The sequence below is a fragment of the Chaetodon trifascialis genome, chromosome 12 (genome assembly GCF_039877785.1).
Source record: "Chaetodon trifascialis isolate fChaTrf1 chromosome 12, fChaTrf1.hap1, whole genome shotgun sequence".
NCBI lineage: Eukaryota > Metazoa > Chordata > Actinopteri > Chaetodontiformes > Chaetodontidae > Chaetodon > Chaetodon trifascialis.
This window is the reverse complement of record NC_092067.1, coordinates 9,769,074-9,791,116: the sequence shown is the minus strand read 5'-3', so window position 1 is coordinate 9,791,116 and position 22,043 is coordinate 9,769,074. Positions and strand designations below refer to the sequence as shown.

Genomic DNA, 22,043 nt, shown 5'->3' with positions numbered 1-22,043 from the left:
AAAAAGTCAAGGAAAATAATGTGTTATTTTATCCCTCATTATGTGAAAGACTTAATAAATACATTATGACAGAAACTCAAAAATAAAACTATATTCTCATAAAAACACCTTTATTGATTTGCAGCTTAACATTGTCACAATTCTCCACACTTAAGTGTTTGCATTATTGTACACATGCAAAAACAAGCCAGTTGTGATTTTACCTCACACCATCAATACCTTCCTTGACAATCTTCAAGGACCGCTGAGCATGTATTCAATCACGTGTTTTTAGTGAACTATGTGGATTTGCATTTTGTCCCAAGAGACAGCTACATTTTGTCATGAGTGAGCTCTGTCCAATGAACTGTGCAGGTGACTGAGCTGACATAAATCATGCTGCGCTTTATATATTCATTTTTTAAGAGCTGAAATATTACTTTAAGACATTTGTTAAAGAAAACAATTGCACAGTTTTGTTCACAGTTTCAATTTACCTTATTGGTCCCTTTCCACTGAAATCTATTTTGTTCATCACAGTCTGCATTGAACACTGCAGATAAGTTGTCGCGCTACTACATGGCTGATTGCATATAATTTGTCTAGGTACTAAAGTGCACTCTGCAACACTTATTTAATGTGCAGTTTGAGCTTCACATGTTTGGCATACGTCCATATCCATTCATGCATTTCATTGAAATGTTGATTTAACATTGTGCAAATGTTACGGTCCACACTGTCACTAGCTGTGCCTTATATCAGGCAGGGCAAAGGGCAAAAACTTCAGGATGTTTCTCTCTTTCCTATCTCATACGAAGCTCTTCTGACTTCAGTCATGGCCTCAGGAAGGAACACTGCTTCCCTCAGCACCATCGCTGTTCCTGAAGGCCGCGATGACCACTGCGCACACTGTGAGTACATTCACACAGGATAACGGTGACCTCAGCATCGACATACTTCTGCTTCCTGCTCTCTCTGGCTCCACAGCTGCCTGACACTGCTCTCACTCAGCTGCTTCAGTCTCATGGGTTTGTGGCTCTTCAGTCTATAAGCCAAAGTTAGAAAGATAGCGTCGACATGTTCCTTCTCAGCAGGGTCCTTGGCTGAAGTCTCAAACAGAGGGAAGTTGTAACTGTCGGCCAGACACTGCGCGGCCGAGGTGGGGACCTCCCGCCGGTCCCTCAGGTCACACTTGTTGCCCACCATGATGCGAGGCACCATGGGCCCCACAGAGTGTCGGCTGCACTCCTCAATCCACTCTGGGATGCTCTCGAAGGAGCAGAGGCTGGTCACGTCGTACACGAAGATGACGGCGTGGACGCTGCGGTAGTAGTGCTCCACCATGCTCTTCCTGAAACGCTCCTGACCTGCAGTGTCCCAGATCTGCAACTGGCACAGCAGAAACCAGACACTGATGTGACTAAACAACATTCAAAGGAAGTGGCTAGTGTGATATTTTTCTTACTGTCAACCAAACAACGCGTTAGTTATCTGTCAATGCTTCCTGATCACTCTGTGACCAGCTGTCAAAGACTTACAGTTTCTTTTTTGTAAAAGCTGGGCAGTGTTGTTTTTAGCAAACACGAATCAAACAGGAGTAAATGGTGCATTTGTTGATTTGCTAGTCCTGGTGCTGTGCATGCTGGCTATTTCTCTGAGGGATGGTGGGCCTCGTAGCCTTGCAGCTGGTCTCTTTCCAGAGGTGGGCCTGTGTTTTGTGGTGGCGCCATCATCGTGCACAGCCTTTGACTGTGTGAACACAGACTCCAGGTCAGTCTCCTCTGAGCCCTCCAGCCCAGGCAGATGGCTGGGCTGGAGGGCTCAGTTAATCTTGCAGGATACTGGTGTGTGTGTGCGACATTAAAGCGTGGGTGTGTGTTGGATCCTCTCACCTTGATACTCTCCCCATCGAGCTCCAGCGTCCTCTCTCTAAAATCGACCCCGATCGTTGCCTCTGGGTTGTTCAGGAACGTGCCCCCGCAGAATCTGTAGGTCAGACACGTCTTTCCCACATTTGAATCTCCGATGACGATTATCTTGAAAATCCGAACCTGAGATGTGTCATAGTCGTGATGAGACGAGAGCTCCAAGGAGTCGTTTTGGCTAAAAACGGTGTCAAATTCCTCCCCAGGTTTGTTTTCTCTTGCCATTGCTCATCTTCTCGCGGTCTGGATGGGAACGGTACGGAAACATCGCGAGAATTTTAAAGACCAATAGCTGTCAGAGGAAGGTGTCGCACAGTCGAGACTTCACAATTTGGGTCAATTTTTCCAATTCATTTATTCATTCAATCAGTAACTCACTCACGTCCTTTCTGGCTTCCCATAATTCTCTCCATATTTTTTTGAATAAATTTGCCAAACAATATAAAAGCAACCGCTTCTTAAAACAATACAGAAATATATTTGCCTTCTTATGTTTGTTCCTTATTATCTGCAAGGATTTTTATCTGCCTAAACTTTCATTTTCAATATTTATCTTTCATTTCCTTAATTTATTAAATTGTATGTATTGTGAATGACTAAACAAATGAGTTAAGTTTTATTTTCTTGTCATTTACTTGTCATGTCATTAGTCATGTTCATAAACAACAAAGCAAACAGTGCCTTATATGTACAGCACAATATATTGACCTCATACAAACAACCTACAAGTAGTAGCCTAGCTGGTATCCAACATGGATATTAAACTAAAATATGCACACAGCCTCACATAAATTCAAATGTAAACAAACCAAACCAAACCTATATTTATGCTCCAGCTCTTGTCAACAACACACTGACAAGAACTGCATTGTATTCTGTTCAGAAATAAAGTATGTAATGCACATAAAATGAGGCATATTTGTAATGTGTTATTTTCCTATTTCATGCTCTCGAAATATTCAGAACAGGAAGAAAACTCAAAATGTGTTCAGTTAAAACCTCCATCCTCCATCCTAATCCAAATTTTTAAAAACACTGTTTGTTGCCAATGATGAAACAGACAGCACCTTTTTTCACTATAATCACAGATCCTCTCATCTTCATTCACCCCTCTGTAACCTCCAGTGTCAACATGTGGTGCAATACAAAGACATTCATACTACAATGCTAAGAATGTCGTGTGTTCTGTGTATTGGATGTACTCTGTACACTAACTCAATGATAGGAAAACACACACACAAATGCTCCTTCTGCATCAGACACGATATTTATTTGACACATACCGTACACCAAAACAGCTTTATAATCCAGACCATAAGTATTAGCACAAGCAATCACCCCTTCACACACACACACACACACACACACACACACACACACACACACACACACACACACACACACACACACACACACACACACACACACACACACACACACACACACACACACACACACACACACTACAGCTCATTGACCAGTGTATTAGGTACAACTAGCTAAAATGAACAGCCCTGTAAAAATTCCTACTTTCAGAAAGGTTTAATGTTCAGAGTTTATTGAAACTGCTTTCCAGAGGTGTCGATGCTATGAACTGTGTCTGATATTTTGCCTGCAACAGAGCAGAAACACCGATAAACTGGTCAATGAGTGTACGCAGTGGCCGGGGAGGACGATGGCTTCCACACACAGTTTTATTACATGCAGACAAAATGTAAAACAATTCATCAGGACCAAACGATATTCAAAACACTGGTGAGTTTTCATTCCTGACTGTAACATAGATGTTAAGTTACCAAAAAAAAAAAAAATCATAGATAAGAAAACACACACAAACACTCAATAATATAGCTTCAAATAAATTTCATAAAATGTATCTTTTGTCACCAAAACCACCTCATTTCACAACATCTAAAACAAAAAGAAGTCGATCATGGCATACAGGCTGAAGCCTAAACCTGAGTGAGCTTACAGTGCATTGGCTTCTGCGTTTCATACTGTAGTTTTCACAACACGGGCCGTGTGTGACGTCTCGGTGTGCATGGACAGCGTAAAAAGCACAGCAGGTTTTAAAGCCCTGTAAATGACGAGTTGTCATGAACACGAGGCACTTGAGCTGCCTGACATCCCGACAGTCGCAATCATGATGTTGCACCGGTCATTAGCAGGTGTGCTCATTTCTTCAAGCTGAATAAAACATATTTCTGTCACAAACTTTAACACGACACAGGCTTTTCCACCAATTTAAACATGCTAGTCATGGGGAGCACTACTCAGCCGGTGCAAACGGTTTCACCTGCACTGTCTTTTGTAGCTCTGGAGGAGCGTTGTCGAGTGTAAAGAAATCTCTGCTGCTTTGCGAGCTTGGAGTGGCAAGAACGAGGCTCTGACGAAGAAAAGAAGCATTTAAGACGCACCATGGCAGCGGTTCCTACACCCTTCTGTAATGGCCCCTTCAGGAAACTGGAAACATAGCTGAGGTGTTACACACAAAAGACACAAAGCTCACCAGCAATATTGACCTCAAGAGCAAGAATGTCCATCTTTGTATTTTGGATTTGATTGATGAGCCTCGCCGTTACTTCCTGCTTGAATCTCGACAGCCTCGGTAGCATCAGAGCGATTCAATTCACAGACCTGTTTCCCAGAGGACGTTCTGACTTGTCATGGCAGGAAGAGCACAGATGGAAGTAATAACATTAACGACGGCTCAGTTCCGCCACTTAATTACCTTGTCAGTAACACCTGTTTGGTAAGTTGACATGTCTCTGATGTGAACAAGTATATCAGAGTTAAGTTTCCTTTGATCTTGTGCATCTTCACTGCAAAGCCTCGGTTTGGAAACCGCTGCATTATGGGAAGTGTAGGCTTCAGTGTTTTTTAAGCATGACCATTTGTTTCTTGCCTGTTCCCCTAATTTTATAGAATGGAGTATTTCAGCAGATCATCCACTCTACAGGGAAGCCCACAGCTGTTTCTACCATGAGTCTGTCTTGAGTTGATGTGTAAACAAGACACCAGGCATCATACTGTTCTTCATGCTCGCAGGACATGATCCATAATGAAGAACAAAGCCCTTGTCTGTTGGCATTTCGTCCTAACTGTGTTAAAATGACAAAAAAGAAACCAGCTTTGCTTAGTTTTTCTCTCCTTCTGTAAATAACCATCAGACCGGTGAAGTACAGACTGTGATGGCTTCTACTGGACACGACTGGCCTTAATACTGAATTGAATCTGATCTGTGACCTCTCCTGGCAGACCGAGCCCTGTAAAAATCCATTAAATTAGAAATAAATTAAACTTTTCTTTGACACAGGAACACATTTTCGCTACCAGTTCTCATCTGAGAAAGAGCTTGAGCTGCCAGAGTCAGAGTCCGCGTCTGTCAGCCCATCAAAGTCCCAGTCGGCGCTGGAGCCACTGTCGTCATCCTCCTCTGTGGAGAAGCTGTGCGCAGAGCCCAGGCATGCTGGGTACACGCGTGTTGAAACACACACGGGCCCCAGGGTGGACACATACACAGCCATGACGTTCTTCCAGGTGTCCCTGGCTGGGTCGTATTCATGGATGAGGACCCTGTTCTTGTTGTGCTGCAGCAGAGTCTGAGTGAGGAGGAGCAGCTTGTTGTTGTGCTGGATCACCTGGTAATTGAGAGCACGGCTGTCGATGGGAATGTCACCCAGCCTCTTCCATTCCCCCCTGGTGGGGCTGTAGGCTTTCACCACGGGGATGTCACACACACAGATGATCTGGTCCTGAAACACGCAGGCCTTGTGCAGCTTGTCTCGTCTCAGCGAGCCACAGTGGCGCCAGCGGTTCCTCTTGGGATCATAGCAAAGCATTCTCCTTTTGTTCACCACATACAGGTGGTCATTTAGTGCCACCACCTGCATTTTACCTAAAGAATGAGGCAGAGGAGCCACAAACGTCCACTGGTTCCTCTGCACGCTGTAACACTCGACCTCCTTCAGTCTGGCATCCGTCACTGGATTTCTTCCTCCCAGGAGGTACACATGGCCGTTGAGGTAGCCCATCCCTGAGTGTATCCTCCCTAGAGGTCTCTCTGCCAGCTCCTGCCAGCTGTTGAGGACAGGGTTGTACAGCCAGAAGTGTTTAGAGAGGTGGGAGGCCAGGAACAAGTTGTTTTCAGGTGTGGCACAGGCTATTAAGGACTCCATGGTGGAACGTTTGTAATCCTGACTGCTGAGGTCTTCTAAAGGAGGAGCCATGAAATACAGGTCCTCTGAATACGGATCACAGCACATGATGTTGTCATTGGGTAGGCCGAAGAAGAGGATCATCTCCTTTGCGCTGACGCCTATTCTGTGCTTTGGTGCCTCCAGAGTGTCAGACATTCCACAGCCGTCCTCTGCGGACCTGTTGAAGAAAGATGCCAGGTATTTCTCAATTGCAGGCCTCGCCATGAGGCCCTCCAGGTAGCATTTGTCCTTCTCTGCAAACAGGTTCCAACGCACACACTTCAGGGCCTGAAACACATCCTCCCTCTTCTGCGGTGCGTTGGCCTCTATCCACTGCAAAGCGGCTGAGCACACCTTCCTCTCGCAGTCCACATCCAGAATGTTCAGAGACAGCAGCTCCTTTAACTGCATCAAATCCAGCTCACAGAGCTCCCCTCCACTGCACACCTGGCTGAAGTTCCTGGCTATGAAAGCCTGCGCGTTCTCCTTCAGCTCAGGGTTGTCATAAGTGTCTGCAAACTTCAGCATCCCCACACAGTTGGAGAGGTCCAGCCTCCTTGTCATGAAGCTGGAGCAGGCCTTCCTGATGTACTCCAGCTGCAGCATGTTGGCCGCTGCGTACAGCCTCTGGACGTTGCTCTCCGTGATGGTCACCCTGCCCGTGTAACAGTAGTCTATGATGACAGACATGGACTCGGCGTCCACCCCGCGGATGACCACTCTCTCCTGCATGCTCTCGTTTAAGCCCCCGGTGAACATGCTTTTGAAGTAAGGGCTGGCGGCGGCGAGGACGTTGCGGCTGCACAGGAAAAGTTGGTCAATGTCACCTCTGGCCGACTCGCAGCTGTGCTCCAGCGACCCCTCCTCATCACATTCGACTCCGATAGTAACGTCTCCGAGCAGCCGACAGTCGTACAGTAATTTCAACTCTTTCATCAAAGCCCGGGCGTGATTCACGTCCTCCAACACCTCGGGACCACTGAAGCAGCTCAGCGCCGAAGCCATTGCTGCAACTTCAGTGGGCGATTTGCTGTTTTGCGTCGCTGAAGGTTTCAAATAGCCCGCTGTCACGCGGTTAACATGCTCAATCACGAAAAGGGGTCCGTGCGCTGATGATGACACATCCGTTTAGAGAAGAAAATCAGACATATTCTGGGGAAAATACATTACCAGCGATTCAGCAGCTGAACGGTCGCCTGTGTGTCTGAAAGCCAGCAGTCCTCGGTCTGCAAGTGGTCATACTGTCGAGGTTAAATCAGACAAAATCTAAAAAGTGTATATCGAGAGTCGCTGCGGCAGTGGCGTCAATTTTCTTTGGTCTTACAAGTCAATGCTGTCATCTGTTTTGAGTGTAGGAGATGGTCAGGGCTCTCGTAAAATAACACTGTCCTTTGGCCGGGGTCTGTACTGTTTCCGAGAGAAATATACAAAATAAAACCCCATGTCATGTAAAAGTGTTGTATGGATTCCCCTTCGTTTGACTTTATATTCAATTCAATAAAACATATGACGTCAATTTTAACGTTTACCACTTTCCATTTCTTAAATTAGCTGTTTTAACCCAAAATGAAAGAAATGTAATGTTTGACTTTGAAGGCAATCTTACGTGACTTCCGCTCTGGCTCACTGCTCGCTCACACAACCTTGCTAAGACAGGCTTCACCTCTGTGATTGGCTAGTGTATCTGGGTCGAACTAGTTTGGTTGATCGGGATCGATTCAAATCCAGGGCTGCCAATGTTAAACTTGAATTATAATTATTATTATTATTATTATTATTATTATTATTATTATTATTATTATTATTATTATTATTATTATTATTATTATTATTATTATTATTGTTGTTGTTGTTGTTGTTGTTGTTGTTGTTGTTGTTGTTACTACAGTACTACTACTGCTGCTGCTACTAATACTAGTAGCAGCAGCAGTAGTACTAGTAGTAGTAGTAGTAGTAGTAGTAATAAACTCAATAATTAACACACCACATCTTGTTTGTTTAATCCACATGAAAACCAAGGTGTAGAAATGACACATAAATTAACTTCTGTGAATGAAAAGATGAGTTAAACCCATTTGCAATTAATATTCAAGTCTGATGTCACCACCACACCTGGGTTATCAATTATTTCTCCCCTCTGGCAGACATTGTAAGAACACAATATGCCAAAACAACCAAACAACAGGATGCCATCATACTCATGAGTAAATCATCCATCTGAATCTGAACACTAGTCCTGCAATATGAAAAATTCACTATACTTTTCAATTCTACTGTAGATGAACATACACATTGCTCAATAACAATAATGCCCTTTTATTGACAGATCTTTGTTTAAGCAGACTGAGTGAGATACACATAAACTACAAAGAGTAACTTATTACATTAGCTGTACAATACTGTTCCCCTGTTCTTTGCACTACCAAGCACACCTGCATTACTTGCCTATATAAAGTAACAGGCATACTGCAAGCTTACAGTTTACATTAACAGTTGACCTTCATATACATAATGTATATTTGTTGTCCATTGCTCTTATTAACTTTTTTGACACCTACTTGCCTTCTTACCTATGTGTCAACATGCTTGGCCAGTAAAGTTGTTTCTGATCCTGACAACTACAATGTGCCATCTACCCTTAGAAATAGTGCTTCGTTGATTTATTTAATCAATTAACAATGATTTTGCCAATTGATCGCTCATTTCATATGTGTCATGCACAAATGTCAAACATTCCCTTTGAATCACTGTTGACTGAATAGCTTTTTAAGATTTTAATGGTAAAATATCATTTTAATGGAATGAAAGCAGTCCAAGATGAGTCCAAAAATGTACTTTGCAAAACCAGACAAAAAGTGGCATGACCATACACACAACCCATGTTTCTCATTTGTTTCTTCAGTGACATTTAATACATTTATTTCAGGTCACGTACAGTGTGCTCTATCACCTACTATACTGTATGCTTGCAGAGTAACAAATATGGGCATAGCCACAGCTATGAGTATTTTCACCCAGTTTTAAGTGTATCTACGGTTGAGGTCATTGATCCTGCGTAGCGCGTCTTGGTTGTGGATGGTCTTGTGGACTGTGATGAGGAAGGGGAAAGCGGAGGGCAGCTCAACCCTGCGGCTCAGCTTCTGGTGGCCCCAGTGGAGGCAGCGCAGCCTCTCAGCCAGGTCCCGTCTTCCTGCTCGCTCCAGTCCATCTTGCAGCAGCTTGGTCTTATTGACCTTGTCCCATGACCTCTCATACCTGTGAATAAAGATGGACATCTGAGAGGCATTTAAGACTGAGGAAGGGAACAGGAGAAAGTCAGTGATAGATACAGCGCAATGGAATTGTGAGTGAGTGAGGTGATGTGTAGGAAGTTTAAAAGTCAAAGCCCTCATGAACTAAATTAAGGAAGCCCTGAGCATCTACCTGAAAGTATAACATATGCAACTGTTTCAAATGATCCATTAATGTTGGTTTTAAATATAAAAATTAAAGCAAAATTCACAGAGTGATGGGACAAACACCCCCATGATGCTATCCCTGGTATTTGCTTGCTGACAGCGACTAAATCTTACCACAATATCAAGTCAGACACACATGCACACACACCGTACCAGCTTTCCAACATGCTCCGAGCTTGGACAGTCTTCTCTGTCGATTTGGTGTGAAATCGTCTTATCTCAGTTCTGTTGAAGCCAAGCTCATACGCCACAACCGTCCACTCAAAACCAAGTTGGCTGGAAATCTCCTGCAGCGTCTTCAGGTTAATTACAGCATCCTGAAAAAAACGTTTGCGCAATATCTTTGTTGATTTAAGGTAGACAAACATGAAAATACAAACAAACTGCACATACCTCCTGGGCTTTGTTGGGCATTTTCTCCAAAAGATCAGCAGTGTGAGTCCCACTCCGTAATTGGCTTCATAAACCTGATTTAACAAAGATAAAGATGCACAGATGTCATTGATTGCGATATAACATACATTTAGTCCAAAATTCCAGATAGCAGGCAGAGATGGTCTTGACATACCCTAAGGTACAGTCTGCTAAAATGAGTGTGGTTTGAGTGTTACTGGGGAGATTCACCATCAACATACTAATCTGTTAAACATTAGTCACTTAAGCTGCAGGAGCCCCAGTGGAGCTAACAACTGTCAGGTTAAACTACCCTGACTTGCTACCAGGTAAACAAATCTACTGTGCTGCAATTAGAGTCAAGTTATTGCAATTATATTTTAGAGGACTTAATACAGATTATCAGTTGTTTGGTGGTGATTCCTGTGAATTTACCATGAAACACTGAGAGAATGCTGTTTGCCTTGAGGCACCTCACCTTTAGGCCACTGCTGCCTTAACTGTTTTACCTACCTTTACAAGGAAGGTCTGTAGCTTCACAGCTGGGCCTACAAGACAATGCGTTTGCTTTTGGAAAAATGCATCTTCAGTTGAGACAAACAGGTGACAAATGTTCTGCTTTTAGTCAAAATGAGACGCTTCCACATGTACAGCAATGCTTTTTAAAAACATATGTTTAACATCAATTGTTGCTTTTAAATAAACCAATGTCAAACACTCAAAAAGTACATCAATTACTTACTTATTATTACATTATGTCAGCTGTCACTGTGCACAGTTGGGTAACAATGGATTAGAGTTAAACCCTGTGAGACATATCTTTATTTTCTCGATGCTTTAAACCACTGAATGAACTATATTCAAGACAGAGAGGGGAAATAGAAAAATATTTTGAAAGGCTTTTATTCACTTTAAAAACTCACCTCCTCTTTAAATTCTTGTCATCCATAAAAAGCATCAGGGCTCTATGTGCAATATCATTGCAGCGTTTATCAAAGAACATTAAAAATCTCAGCTCTTATGTAAACAATAATGAAAAGGAAGTAGCCAAAAGATCATGTGTGCACACTTACTTTAACTGAACGTCATACGTAAGAAACAAAGCAGATCATTTACTTCAATGTGTTAATCATAATTCTAATCAAAAGTGCTGCGAGGTCCAGCCAATAAATAGAACAGACATGAGTAACACTACTTTAACAGGCACGGGATGAAACAAATGGTTCGACTTCATATCTCACACCACAGTCTGACAAAAAATGAGAAATTAGTCAGATGAACTCATTAAAAGCATATACAAGAGCGTGGCTTATTCTTTTCTAAGCCTTCAAACGGGGAGAAACGTTCATTCTGTCGAATGAAAGCCTTAACTATCCACAATGAAACTCAAAAAACACATATCAAAGAAGATCCACTTCACATGTAACAACTGATTATCAGAGTATTGCCAGGTTGAGTCATCATGTGTTTCAGCAGGTAGTGAAGTAACGATCCAGCCTGCTGGACCTGTACTCTTCTCAGTCACGAGCAGTGCCTTTTACAAATGTTAACAGTCACTCTCTCTTGGGTCGCAGCCCAAGAATGGGCCCTCCTGACGGCAAACTTTTAGATCAGTTGGGTCCCATGCAGCGTTACCCTGTGCACCTCCTCAACGTCTCTTTATTTGGGTTCAGTAGCAGCCGTCTTTCCAGCTGCCATCCCTCAGGGCGCTCAGGGCAGCCAGGCTCTTTGGAGGGGTCAGCAAACTGCAGGCAGAAAGGAACAAGTCAAATCAATATGGGAATGAATAAACCAAATCAAAAGATGCATCATCTCCTGTATTTTTTCCAGCTGTGGGTAGACACTGCATTTCTATTGACTGTGGGAGAACAGTAAATGCAAAGTGAGTGTACTTTACTGTCGCTTTTCTAGCATGAACACCCTGCATGCTCAAAACTTAGCATAGCTAAAATTAGAATGCAGTACAGATTTGGGACACAACTCCAACCCAGTTTTAGAAAGCACCGTGCTGAAAAGGTTTTACAGTGCAGACTGCACACAGTGTACCTGGCCTCACCTGCGTGTGGGTTGGGAGATTTTGCTTGCACGTGGAACTCCACTTGTTCCCACAAAGGAAGCTGGGCGAGGAAGGGAGCTGCGAGGGACAGCCGGCGGGTTGGTGCTGAGTTTTAGGGGCTGTGGTACCAAACTGTTGCTGAGTTTGAGGGGCTGAGGCAGCGCGGCACTGCTGGGGATGGAGTGTAGGCTGACAGAGGTGGACAGGGAGGTGGAGGTGGGGCCCTGCTGCACTGTGGGGCTTACGTAGGCTGTGGCTTTAAGTGGGTGTCGGGGAGTGGTGGGGAAGTTGCCCACGCTCTGGACTCTCTGACTGAGCTGCCCTGGGGAAGGAACTGAAACACAGCAAGCGAACAGTTACTGCAGATGAAAGCAAGTCAAATGTCAGTGACAGAATTACAATTGCTGCATTTGGAATAGCATCGCAGACAGAAAACAGCGCTCGACATTCAGTCATGAATAAAAATGAGCCGTGTGTGGCTGATTTATTCATAGACTTTTAGAAAAGACTCTTACTGGAGGACTGGAGTCGAGCGAGCCCATTGGACGAGTCAAAGCTCTGGCTGCTCCGCAGGGAGGATATCATTGGCAAGGACGAGGGACCGTGGGAGGGTGGGTTGACAGGGGAAGCCAGACATGGAATACTGGGAACACTGGGCATGCTGGGAGCTCGGATCAGGTTGGGCATGCTTCTCCGTAGCTTGTCTACACACAAATATCAACAAACCAGATCAGGTGTTGTCGGCGTCAACTCCATTTGGAGTTTTTCACTTACATTTCCAATAAAAAAGGAACAGTTTAACATTTTTGGGGAATAAGAAAGTCACCGCTTCCAGCCACCAAATAACCCTGCACAAAACCTCTTGTAAAAGCACAACTTGTCATTTTTTACAATTTGATTTTTGTACGAATTAAACAAACAAGATAAAACATGTTAATTGGTGAGCTTGTCTTCATGCTAAGCTAAGCTAACAGGATGCTAACTCTCATTAAGAAAGCACATTCAACAAAATTTCCCAAACTATTCCCATTCCGTCTGACTTCGATAATCAGAAATCAGTGCCATCTCATGCTGCGGACAGAACACTGACACACTGACCCTCACCGAGGATGCTTTTTAAATCCTGTAACCAAGAGCACTCCTTAAATCCTTCTTGGCACATACGGAACTTGTCTGGTCAGAAATTAGGGACGCCTTGAATGTGGGTAATTCTGTTAAGATGCTTTCAGTCTGAATTGGGACATTTATATTCATTCCACTGAAAAAACCTGAACCCTAGTCACAACGTTTTTCAGGAGAATATTTAGAGATCTCACAACTTCAAGTGGACAAGGAGCTCATTAAGCACTCACCTGTGCTATTCCTGTATGCTGTGTGGGTTTCTGTGGTCAGGCTGGAGGGTCCATGGTACTGGGAGAGTCCACTGAGTGAAAACTGAGGTGCGGCTGAGCTGCGTCTGCAGTCTCTGATACTGGAGAAGGTGTGAGAGTGGGGCAGGCTGCCCCGCTGCATAGACCCTGTGCGGAACAGGCGAGGCTGCGGAGGAGGGAGCTGGTCGTACACCTCGTCCTCCTCGTCCTCCTCGTCCAGATCCATCTCGCTGCGCCTGAGGGAGTGTAAGGAGAAGCTGGAGCTGCGACGGCTGGCTGTGGCTGAGGTAGAGGCGTAGTCCTGTCGGAGACCTACAGGGCGACAGATCAGTGCTTTTATCTGTGGAAAAAACATCAACCTGAACCTCGTACAGTATATGATACATGTGGAGGCACCCCTCATCCATTATTCAGTCTCTGAATCCGGATCAGACTGATCCAGGAAAGTGTTATTCTGAAATCTCCTGCATAATTTAACAACAAAACAACACATCTGTTACTACACACTGAAGTTCAACTGTTCAAAGGTCAAATATTCATTTTCAGAGCTCCACAGAGTCCAAATCTGGCTAAAAAAAATGAGCAAAATCATTTGAAGCAACTGAACAGTGCATCCTTGTTGTGGTCACCTGGTCCCAACTCCTGAAATGTGAATTTTTTTTTCTTCTATGACAGCAAACAGAACTGTGTTGCAAACAGCACAGCACTAATGAAAAGAAAACAAAGATAATCATATATATTTGATACATACAGGTGGACAAATGCTGTTTATCTGCATGCAAACTACAGCAGCAGATCTTGCAGAGGTGATTTATTCACTTCAAACCTCAGGTCCATTTTTAGGGAGGGTACATGTGGTTTTCTCTGCCCCCCGTAGGGCCCACGAGACAGAAAGTCGACTCACTCTCCTCCTGAAGTCGTGCCATGACCTCTACATCTGTCATGTCCTGCAGTTTGTAACTCATCGAGATGGAGTCGTCCTCCAGCTCTGACACGCCAACCTCACTGTCCAGGGAAGACTGGGGGCTGATTGCTGCGTGCCGGCGACCCACATCTAAAAACACACACACACAGACACACGCTTTCTATAGCCAAGAAAAACAGGAACGACTGCAGCGATTTGAACAACATGCATCTGATGCAGACAGATGTTTCCATGACATGTGATCTTTAAAAGTGTATAACTGCAGAAATGAATGGCAGAGCGGAGAGGACATATTGTTGGTGAGGTCTTACTGTGGAGAGCGGAGTTTGATAGGAAGGTTGGCGCTCTGTCACTGAGGCTGCAGCTGGGCCTGAGCGGGAGAGTCGACTGGAGAAAAGACGGACCTGATGGTGGCAATGGGGCTTGGAAGGAGAGAAACACAGCAGAGGAGAGCGAAGATTCAATCACTGATGACCAGCCGAACACTCACTTTGTGACATTAGTGTTGATATAAAATATGGAAGAGCAGGCAGAAGGTTGTTTTCTGGTGGAGCTTGCTTGTCTCCATCTGTCTGAGGCCATGACCTTATAATCTCTTCCCTGGAATTTGCTGTAATCTGACTGTAAACTGCAAGTAACAGGTTGTTTAAGAATCTGGGTTATGTTTATACAGTGATCTCCGGAAGCAACAGATGCTTTTGGCTCTGCCTTCTTCTTAATTTGGACGTCAAATGGAGACTACAGGGTTCAAAGAAGGAGTTTAATTGGAGCAATGAAGATCGTTATGTCTAAAGTTTAAGAGACTTTAAATGTCGGGCCAAAATGTGAGCTAATCTGTCTTCAAGTGCACATTCTGTGAAAATTTCAGTCATTTTGTTATTTGTTATTTTGTTATATTGGATTTCAGAATGAGGGCAGTGGTAGCCTGAAGGGTAACTCTGCAGGGTTGGATAGCAGGATGAAACTGGATGGGGAGAATGAAAAAGCAGCACTGTTTAGAGGCCAGCAGATCAGACTGAGGTTGTACTGGGCAGTTTCAATGTGTCACTGTGTGTAACTGTGTGAATGTATAGATGGGCATTTAAAAAAGAGAGGCTCAGTGAAACTACCCTGGTTCAGTAAAAATGAAAGAGATTATGTCTACTTAGAGTGTCACTGTGAGGCTATGCTTAGCATGCTAACATGCTCATAATGGCAATACTAACATGCAACTCATCGTCTTAGTTTTGAATGCTAGCATGCTAACATTTGCTAATTCGCAAGTTACTGTGGCTCATGGGAATGTCATTAGTTTTGCATGTATCTGTGTATAAACAAATTGAAAATTTGCCCTAAAGACAGTACACACAATTCTGTGCATATCCATCGACTACATGTTGAGATGTTTTACAGGGTTAGTTACCTGCTGATGGCACTGGAGGAAAAAAATCAGAGGACCACCCTAAGTCTCAAGGATTCCTCCTCTTGGGAACATGTATATCTCTACATCACAATTTCATGGTAATAAATGTATTCATTTTTGAGATATTTCAGTCTCGACCAACATTATAAAATGCAATAACAGCTTAATATTGCTAATAATAACCAAGAAATAATAATATTTGGCATTTTGGCTTGAACAGCAACTGAAATGATCAGTCGGTTGTAATGACCTGAACTCCCTGACCACTCTTCTGTTAATCGACTAATCAATTCATTGGCTCAGTTGATCGTTGCAGCAGTAAAACAAATGTCAAAATCAGCAATATTTCTTCTCTTGCAAAGGTCATCTCAATAAAATATATGGTTTTCACTCTACTTGGCCTCTGATATGTGTTAAACACACATAAGTTCTACAGAGACCAATCAGTTTACTTAAGACCAGTCGGCCTAATTAAGCCACAAAACAGATTAGTGTGTATTATTGATCTACATAATCCTCAGAGGCCCATCAGAAGTTAGTGACTCTTAGTGGTTAGCAGGAGTTAAATGCAGGTGTAGGCACATGTTTGCGTTACCTGGGGACTCGGTTAGTGCAGCAGATTTGGTGTAAGGCAGGACGGGGCAGCTGAGGGTGGAGAGCCCCTCTATGCAGCTGTATGGACGGACGGAGGAGAGTCCTCGCCTCCGCTTAGCTAGACACAAGATCGCAGCGAAGGACACGTTAGTCTGATTTCTTTACCATGCAGCACACACACACACACACACACACACACACACACACACACGGAGTGCATCGATTATATTTCAGCACGCTCTGGCCAAATGTTAATCTGCTTTTTGCAGATCAGTATTGATGTTTTAAATGATTGGGTCACAGAAGAGGCTGATGCACTAAGACGAGGTTTAGCTTACCGCTGCAGCTTATTGGGCTAAACTACAGATTTTTTTAGAGGGATCTTGGGATAAGCAGGGATTGTGCATGTAGGCTACAACCCATTCCCAAAATTAGAATGAGATCTACTATGGTCTACTTTGGGGAAGGAAGTCACATTTACGCTGCTTAAATGACTTTCTTTGTATTCATTTTGTGGTACAACGCCATCATTACATATACTTTATTAAAGGTTTAAAGGTTGAAGCTAATGGCTTCAACAATGGTAGAAACATAATGAAGTCTATAGACCAGTAAGCCACTGATATGGAAAGCTTGATAACCTATTGCCAGGTTTGTCTGTCAGCTCAAATAATGTCCTTTTTAATGGCTTATTAGCAATCTGTAAAGCCTTGATAAATAACAATTAGTTACCACTTATAAACAGCTAACAGAATATGCCTTATTAGAAAGTGGTACTTATCAATGCTGCCTGGCAGTGAGTGAATTTGGTTTGGAGTGACACGACTGACATTAGATAATGTGTGTTCAGTGTGTAAACACTGCGTTCGCCCCCACTGATTGGTAGTCCGAGTGGCACACACCTGTCAGAGAGCAGCATTTGGCATTCCTGACACAATTAGGCTCAACCACTACTGGATAAAACTAGCATTCACAGCAAGTTACACAAACAACGGCTCCTGAAGCTCAGAGACAAGGATGTATTCATGACCCAGAGGAGGAGAGCCAACCTTCGCTGAATACAGCTTTAGAGAGAGAAGAGGACCTTGAACCGTACACACACACAGTAATGAACATGCAAACAAACACTAACAAACACACATTAGTGAATCACAACAGATTCACAATATGAGGATAACTGATCTCTTCACTCTTAAACTGTTAAAATCAAAGCACACAGGGGGACATACACGCAGAATAAACCCATGCATGTAACAGTACAAGAGTCTCTTGTGCAGGCTGTTTGAGCAGTGAGTGCTGGGCAAATCAGCCTCAAAAACCCAGTTAATGTAAGCATGGTTTCTATGGCAACCATATCCCTGTGCATGAGTGTAGAAACTGTAAAGTACCAAATCTAAAACTGGGTCCAGCAGCAAACGTCCTTCAGAAGCACACTAGTATCTTTGGTAATGAAGGTTTTTTGTAGTGTCCTGGTTATGTGTGATAAACATCATCTGATGCTGAGAAAACAGGATATTGTGATAAAAACCGTATCCAGGTCTGCCATGAGTGCAGAAGCCTCCTCAACTGATAGGCTGAGTCAAATGATGTAACAATAGTCTACATGCTGAAATGAAAATGAAAGTCTGACGGTGGTACTGCACTGATTAAATTCTATCTTCACCCTTGTCCTACATTACTGATGATTAGAAAAAAAAGTCCTGCTAAAACCAAAGTGGGCTCATCTTCAACTGTTAATGTGACTCAGTGAGCAGAGAAATGACAGATCTGTTCGATGTGGATGAGTCAAAGACAGCAACAAAACAGGCAATCAGAAAACCTGGGTAATGTTAGAATCATGTATACAGGGAGCTTCATCACCAGGTATTAGTCTGATCCATGTCAATGTTCAAGTGTATTCTAAATATAATCAAAACTAGTGTGCATGTACAGTGAACATACTCTGCAGGAGCCATTTCCTAAAGTGAGGTTGGTGTATTGTTCGTAGTTCGCCAAGTTGTACATGGGGCGTCACCTTTGTGCTGTGAATAGTATAGGATATGGATAGGAACTTCCAAGGAGGTGTCAGGTGTTGCGGGGCAGTTTTTGAATCAGTGGCTTTCAAGTTTAGGCTTTGCAACGGCATAGTCACTGAGCACCATATTTGAATTTAGTTCAAAATTTTGGAGAAAACATATATTTGAATTCTTGCTGAGAGTTACAGAAGAAGATTGATACCACTTTCATGTCTGTCGGTTCAGTATGAAGCTGGAGCTAGCAGTCGGGTATTTTAGCTTAGCATAAAAGCTGGAAACAGCTAGCCTGGCTCTGTCAGACAGTAACACCTACCAGCCCCTTCAAAATAATAAAATATAAAGATGACAATTTGTGACTTTAAGTGGGACCATACGGGGTATTTAATGAGAACAGTGATTTTCTGGACTCTCCACTGGTTACCTGCCAGGCTAGCTGTTACCCCCTCTTTCCAGTCTTTAAGCTAAGCTAAGCTAAGATAACATGCTGCTGGCTTCAGCTACATTTTGAACATACATGTAAGAGCGATATCTACTAACTCTGGGCAAGAAAGTGTCTAAGCATATGCTTTAAAATATATTCCTTTAATATTTCAAAATCGTGAATTTGAATTCAATTTTTTATTTTTTTTTGCTTTTTCAACATTCCTTGAAAAAAGATGGAAGACACGTGTATGCAGAACCACTTGCTGGTGGTGCAGTGTAACGGTGATCATTTCATCACAGCTTTATAATCCCCTCTGCACTGTTTTCCACTTAACGCAGTGTAATGTCATCCAGCAGCACAGCACGAGTTCCTCCAAATGGAATGGTTTTCATATCAGCAGATTAACAAATCCCTTAAATCAATCTCAACTGTTCTCTGGAGATACTGATAAGTGTAAATGGGAGTCCTTCCAATTATCACGGAAATAATCACTCCTTGGGAAGGTGGCTGTGGTACTTTAAAAGCCATAAATTTAAAGAGAGTGAGTTAAATGGTCAGAAGTTTTGGGAACCATTGAGTTGAGTGAAGAGGAACGCTTCCGCGGCTCAGAAAGCGCTGCAGAAATCCTGCTGCACGTGGAGACATTTTGTGGCTGAAGTGTGTCACAGCTTATGATCACATGTCAACAGCCGCAGAGACAGATGTCCAGATGTGGCTGCAGATGAAGGCTGTTAATCTGAGAGGAAAATACACTTTACCCTGGTCCAGTCTGTGACAGAGGGTCATCTTAGCCAGCTCCACCTCGGGCCCCGGGTGGTCCAGTACCTGCCTGCACCACTGGAGAGGGCTGAGGATGCTCTCACCCTGCAGCTTGGCTTTGGGACTCACATACAGCCTGGAACGCACAGCACAAGCCACAGTTAAGTCCTGACACCTTTATAGCACAGGCCATATTGTTATTTTACAGAGAGATCTGAAGTCAAAGAAGGCAGCGGCTGTTTAACTGTATATCATAGAGATCCGGTGGGACGTGTTTTACAGTGGCAATATTTCTCAGGGCAGCCCATTGAGGTAAGGGCGCTTTATAACAAAGGTAAACCCATGACTGTGTACAGGGAGTCATTTTCATAAAGTCCAGATTCCAATACATCCTAAAAATTCAAAATTTCCACAAGGAGCAATTGACATTTTACTGGCAACAACATAAACTCAGAAACCAACAGTGTAAAACAGAAATTCAAGCGGTGACAGCTTCATTCAGAGCAGTGATGTACAGGATGTGAGTGCTACAGTGAGAAACAGGAGGGTTTGGGACGTCACCTCCTCTCATTGTGGGTAGTAGAGATTTGTAACACACAGTTAATCAGAAACTATCTGGATGATCAATTCAACGTTTCAGTCATTTTTCAACAACAAAATGGCAAATATTCTCTGGACCCCCCTTTTATTGGCTGCTTGCTATCAGTGGGACGTACTGTATCTGACCACTGAATGACGCGGGTGAAACAAGCTGCCTGATCATACTTAGAATGATTCTAAAGTAAATCAATAAAGCAAATCTATATGTGTGAGTGACTGCATACACTGGAATGACACACTCCTAAAATCTGACCTCACTGGGTCGTAAAAAAAAAATGATGTGTCACTCTGCATCCAAACAGAGGAAGAAGAACCAAGATGACCTGACATTTCACTCGGCTACTGGGCCATGGTGATACGCTGACTTTGGGGTCAATTAGCTACGTTAAACGGAGTGAGGGTATACTGACACAGTGGGCGAGTGCTGCATTCGGCTGTGTGCTACATTTTCCACATCATCACACCAGATTCATAAAGCTGGAGACGGTTCAGTAGGCAGCATGTCAGTGTGTGAGCTACCTAAGTCAGCAGATACAGGCTTCAAAGTAGTTCAGCCTGGGGCTGAACACTACACACAAAGCCGAGCTGTTTGATCGCAGGCTGAAGGGGGTCATTGTTTCTAATTTCATCCCACTGCTGTCTTACTCTGAACAGATACCTATGCTGCATGCACAGTGCATTCTGGGATGCTTGAGTCCAATCTGTTTTTGTTCTTTTTCCTCCTCTAAGAAGTCTCTGTCTGCCAGTGTCTGCAAGTCTGTCCCACCAGGAGATGGATCGATAGGAATCAATCAATAAGAGGGTAGCATTACACGTAATGTGGCAAAACTGTGGTAGTTGACAATCCTGTGGCCTATGAGGCATCTATCAGGGTCAGAGAAGCACAAGCTTTTCACTGTGAACTCACAAATACGAGGCTGCAATGAAGTGGCTGAGAGAAGCAGAGTAGTTTACCAGCTATCAGGCTCTCCGACAGGGAGCACGATGTTGAGGTCCAAAATATCAACCTCATCCAAAACAGTTGTGGCTCCAGCGGCGCCGCTGTCCTCCCCAGCGGCGTCAGGAGACAGCGAGCTCGGCTGAAAATAGGCGAACGGCTCCTCCTCCGAACCTCGGGGTCCGGGGGCACACGGATGCGACTGTGTCGGGCTCGGAATGCCATATTTACTGGAGAAATTGTCACCCGGGCACGACGTGCCTCCGTTCAGACACGACAACGAGGTCTGGAGATGAGGGCCGATGGAGCAATTGTTTACAGCGTTCGCTCGAGTCCGCAATTGTTCGTTTTGCTTCTCCAATTTTCGGACCAATTCCTGAAGCTTTAATACCTCCAGCTCTGCGTTGGTGATTTTATTGTTGCCATTGACGTCTGCCATCATCTGGGGGTTCAACACCTCTGCTTCCATTTGGTAAAAAGCACATTGAGAGGGGCAAAAAGCACGGCCTGCCTGCAGAGGGTCCTATTCAATCCGGAGAGGGTGTCCAGATTCCCCCGTTTGAGGCTACTATACTCTCTCACTCTCTCTCTCTCACTCTCTCTCTCTCTCTCTCTCTCTCTCTCTCTCTCTCTCTCTCTCTCTCTCTCTCTCTCTCTCACACACACACACACACACACACACACACACACACACACACACACACACACACACACACACACACACACACTGATGCTGCTGCTGCTGCTCCTGGGATGATTGCACAGCCTGCATCTGATTGGTCAGCAGCTTGGAGTTAAACTCCCATCACACCACTGCTGAGGAAGTCCTCATTATGGACGCTGTCCTCACAGTTTTGAAATACAGTAGATGGAAGCGGTATTTTTTAACACTTATCAAACCCCGCCAAAATGTATTTGACCCCCCCCCCCTTTTTTGTACAACTTGTTAGCCTATGAGTAAAAAAAAACTTGAAATACATTTTCAAAATCATTATTTCATTGTAGAA

At 43.8% G+C, this 22,043-nt stretch overlaps 4 protein-coding genes across 5 annotated transcripts; all 4 read right to left on the bottom strand.

Moving 5' to 3' along the window:
* Positions 1-95: 95 nt before the first annotated feature.
* Positions 96-2,153, bottom strand: LOC139340155 (ras-related protein Rab-33B). Of its 2 annotated transcripts, none has more exons than XM_070975798.1 (2): positions 1,872-2,153; positions 96-1,368 (listed from the first exon to the last, which is right to left on the bottom strand). In XM_070975798.1, exons 1-2 carry the CDS (start codon positions 2,127-2,129, stop codon positions 922-924), a joined length of 705 nt encoding a protein of 234 aa, XP_070831899.1. In that variant the 5' UTR covers positions 2,130-2,153; the 3' UTR covers positions 96-921. The 2 variants fall into 2 exon arrangements, with proteins under 2 accessions (XP_070831899.1, XP_070831900.1); XM_070975799.1 differs by having other exon boundaries at positions 102-1,362; positions 1,872-2,137.
* Positions 2,154-3,149: 996 nt separating this feature from the next.
* Positions 3,150-7,455, bottom strand: kbtbd7 (kelch repeat and BTB (POZ) domain containing 7). The gene has a single exon (XM_070976712.1). The coding sequence runs from the start codon at positions 7,106-7,108 to the stop codon at positions 5,234-5,236; it is 1,875 nt and encodes a 624-aa protein (XP_070832813.1). The 5' UTR covers positions 7,109-7,455; the 3' UTR covers positions 3,150-5,233.
* A 1,570-nt stretch (positions 7,456-9,025) lies between these two features.
* On the bottom strand, positions 9,026-10,535 carry LOC139340634 (p53-induced death domain-containing protein 1). Its single transcript, XM_070976543.1, has 4 exons — positions 10,468-10,535; positions 9,955-10,028; positions 9,715-9,878; positions 9,026-9,358 (listed from the first exon to the last, which is right to left on the bottom strand). Exons 2-4 carry the CDS (start codon positions 9,973-9,975, stop codon positions 9,124-9,126), a joined length of 420 nt encoding a protein of 139 aa, XP_070832644.1. The 5' UTR covers positions 9,976-10,028; positions 10,468-10,535; the 3' UTR covers positions 9,026-9,123.
* A 306-nt stretch (positions 10,536-10,841) lies between these two features.
* On the bottom strand, positions 10,842-21,810 carry slain1a (SLAIN motif family, member 1a). The gene is made up of 9 exons (XM_070976542.1): positions 21,054-21,810; positions 19,499-19,635; positions 16,303-16,419; positions 14,617-14,727; positions 14,285-14,434; positions 13,363-13,692; positions 12,526-12,714; positions 12,011-12,344; positions 10,842-11,699 (listed from the first exon to the last, which is right to left on the bottom strand). The coding sequence occupies exons 1-9, from the start codon at positions 21,503-21,505 to the stop codon at positions 11,624-11,626; spliced, it is 1,896 nt and encodes a 631-aa protein (XP_070832643.1). The 5' UTR covers positions 21,506-21,810; the 3' UTR covers positions 10,842-11,623.
* Positions 21,811-22,043: the final 233 nt, after the last annotated feature.

Excerpts from the sequence above, each read along its gene's own strand:
- LOC139340155 (XM_070975798.1), bottom strand. The coding sequence starts at position 2,129 with ATGGCAAGAGAAAACAAACCTGGGGAGGAATTTGACACCGTTTTTAGC. Across the intron at positions 1,369-1,871 it reads TCGATGGGGAGAGTATCAAG|TTGCAGATCTGGGACACTGC; the intron begins GTGAGAGGATCC and ends CTGCTGTGCCAG.
- kbtbd7 (XM_070976712.1), bottom strand. The coding sequence starts at position 7,108 with ATGGCTTCGGCGCTGAGCTGCTTCAGTGGTCCCGAGGTGTTGGAGGAC.
- LOC139340634 (XM_070976543.1), bottom strand. The coding sequence starts at position 9,975 with ATGCCCAACAAAGCCCAGGAG. Across the intron at positions 9,879-9,954 it reads TGCCCAACAAAGCCCAGGAG|GATGCTGTAATTAACCTGAA; the intron begins GTATGTGCAGTT and ends CGTTTTTTTCAG. Across the intron at positions 9,359-9,714 it reads CGGAGCATGTTGGAAAGCTG|GTATGAGAGGTCATGGGACA; the intron begins GTACGGTGTGTG and ends CTTTATTCACAG.
- slain1a (XM_070976542.1), bottom strand. The coding sequence starts at position 21,505 with ATGGAAGCAGAGGTGTTGAACCCCCAGATGATGGCAGACGTCAATGGC. Across the intron at positions 14,435-14,616 it reads ATCAAACTCCGCTCTCCACA|ATGTGGGTCGCCGGCACGCA; the intron begins GTAAGACCTCAC and ends GTGTGTTTTTAG. Across the intron at positions 12,345-12,525 it reads CGCTCGACTCCAGTCCTCCA|TTCCTTCCCCAGGGCAGCTC; the intron begins GTAAGAGTCTTT and ends GCTGTGTTTCAG.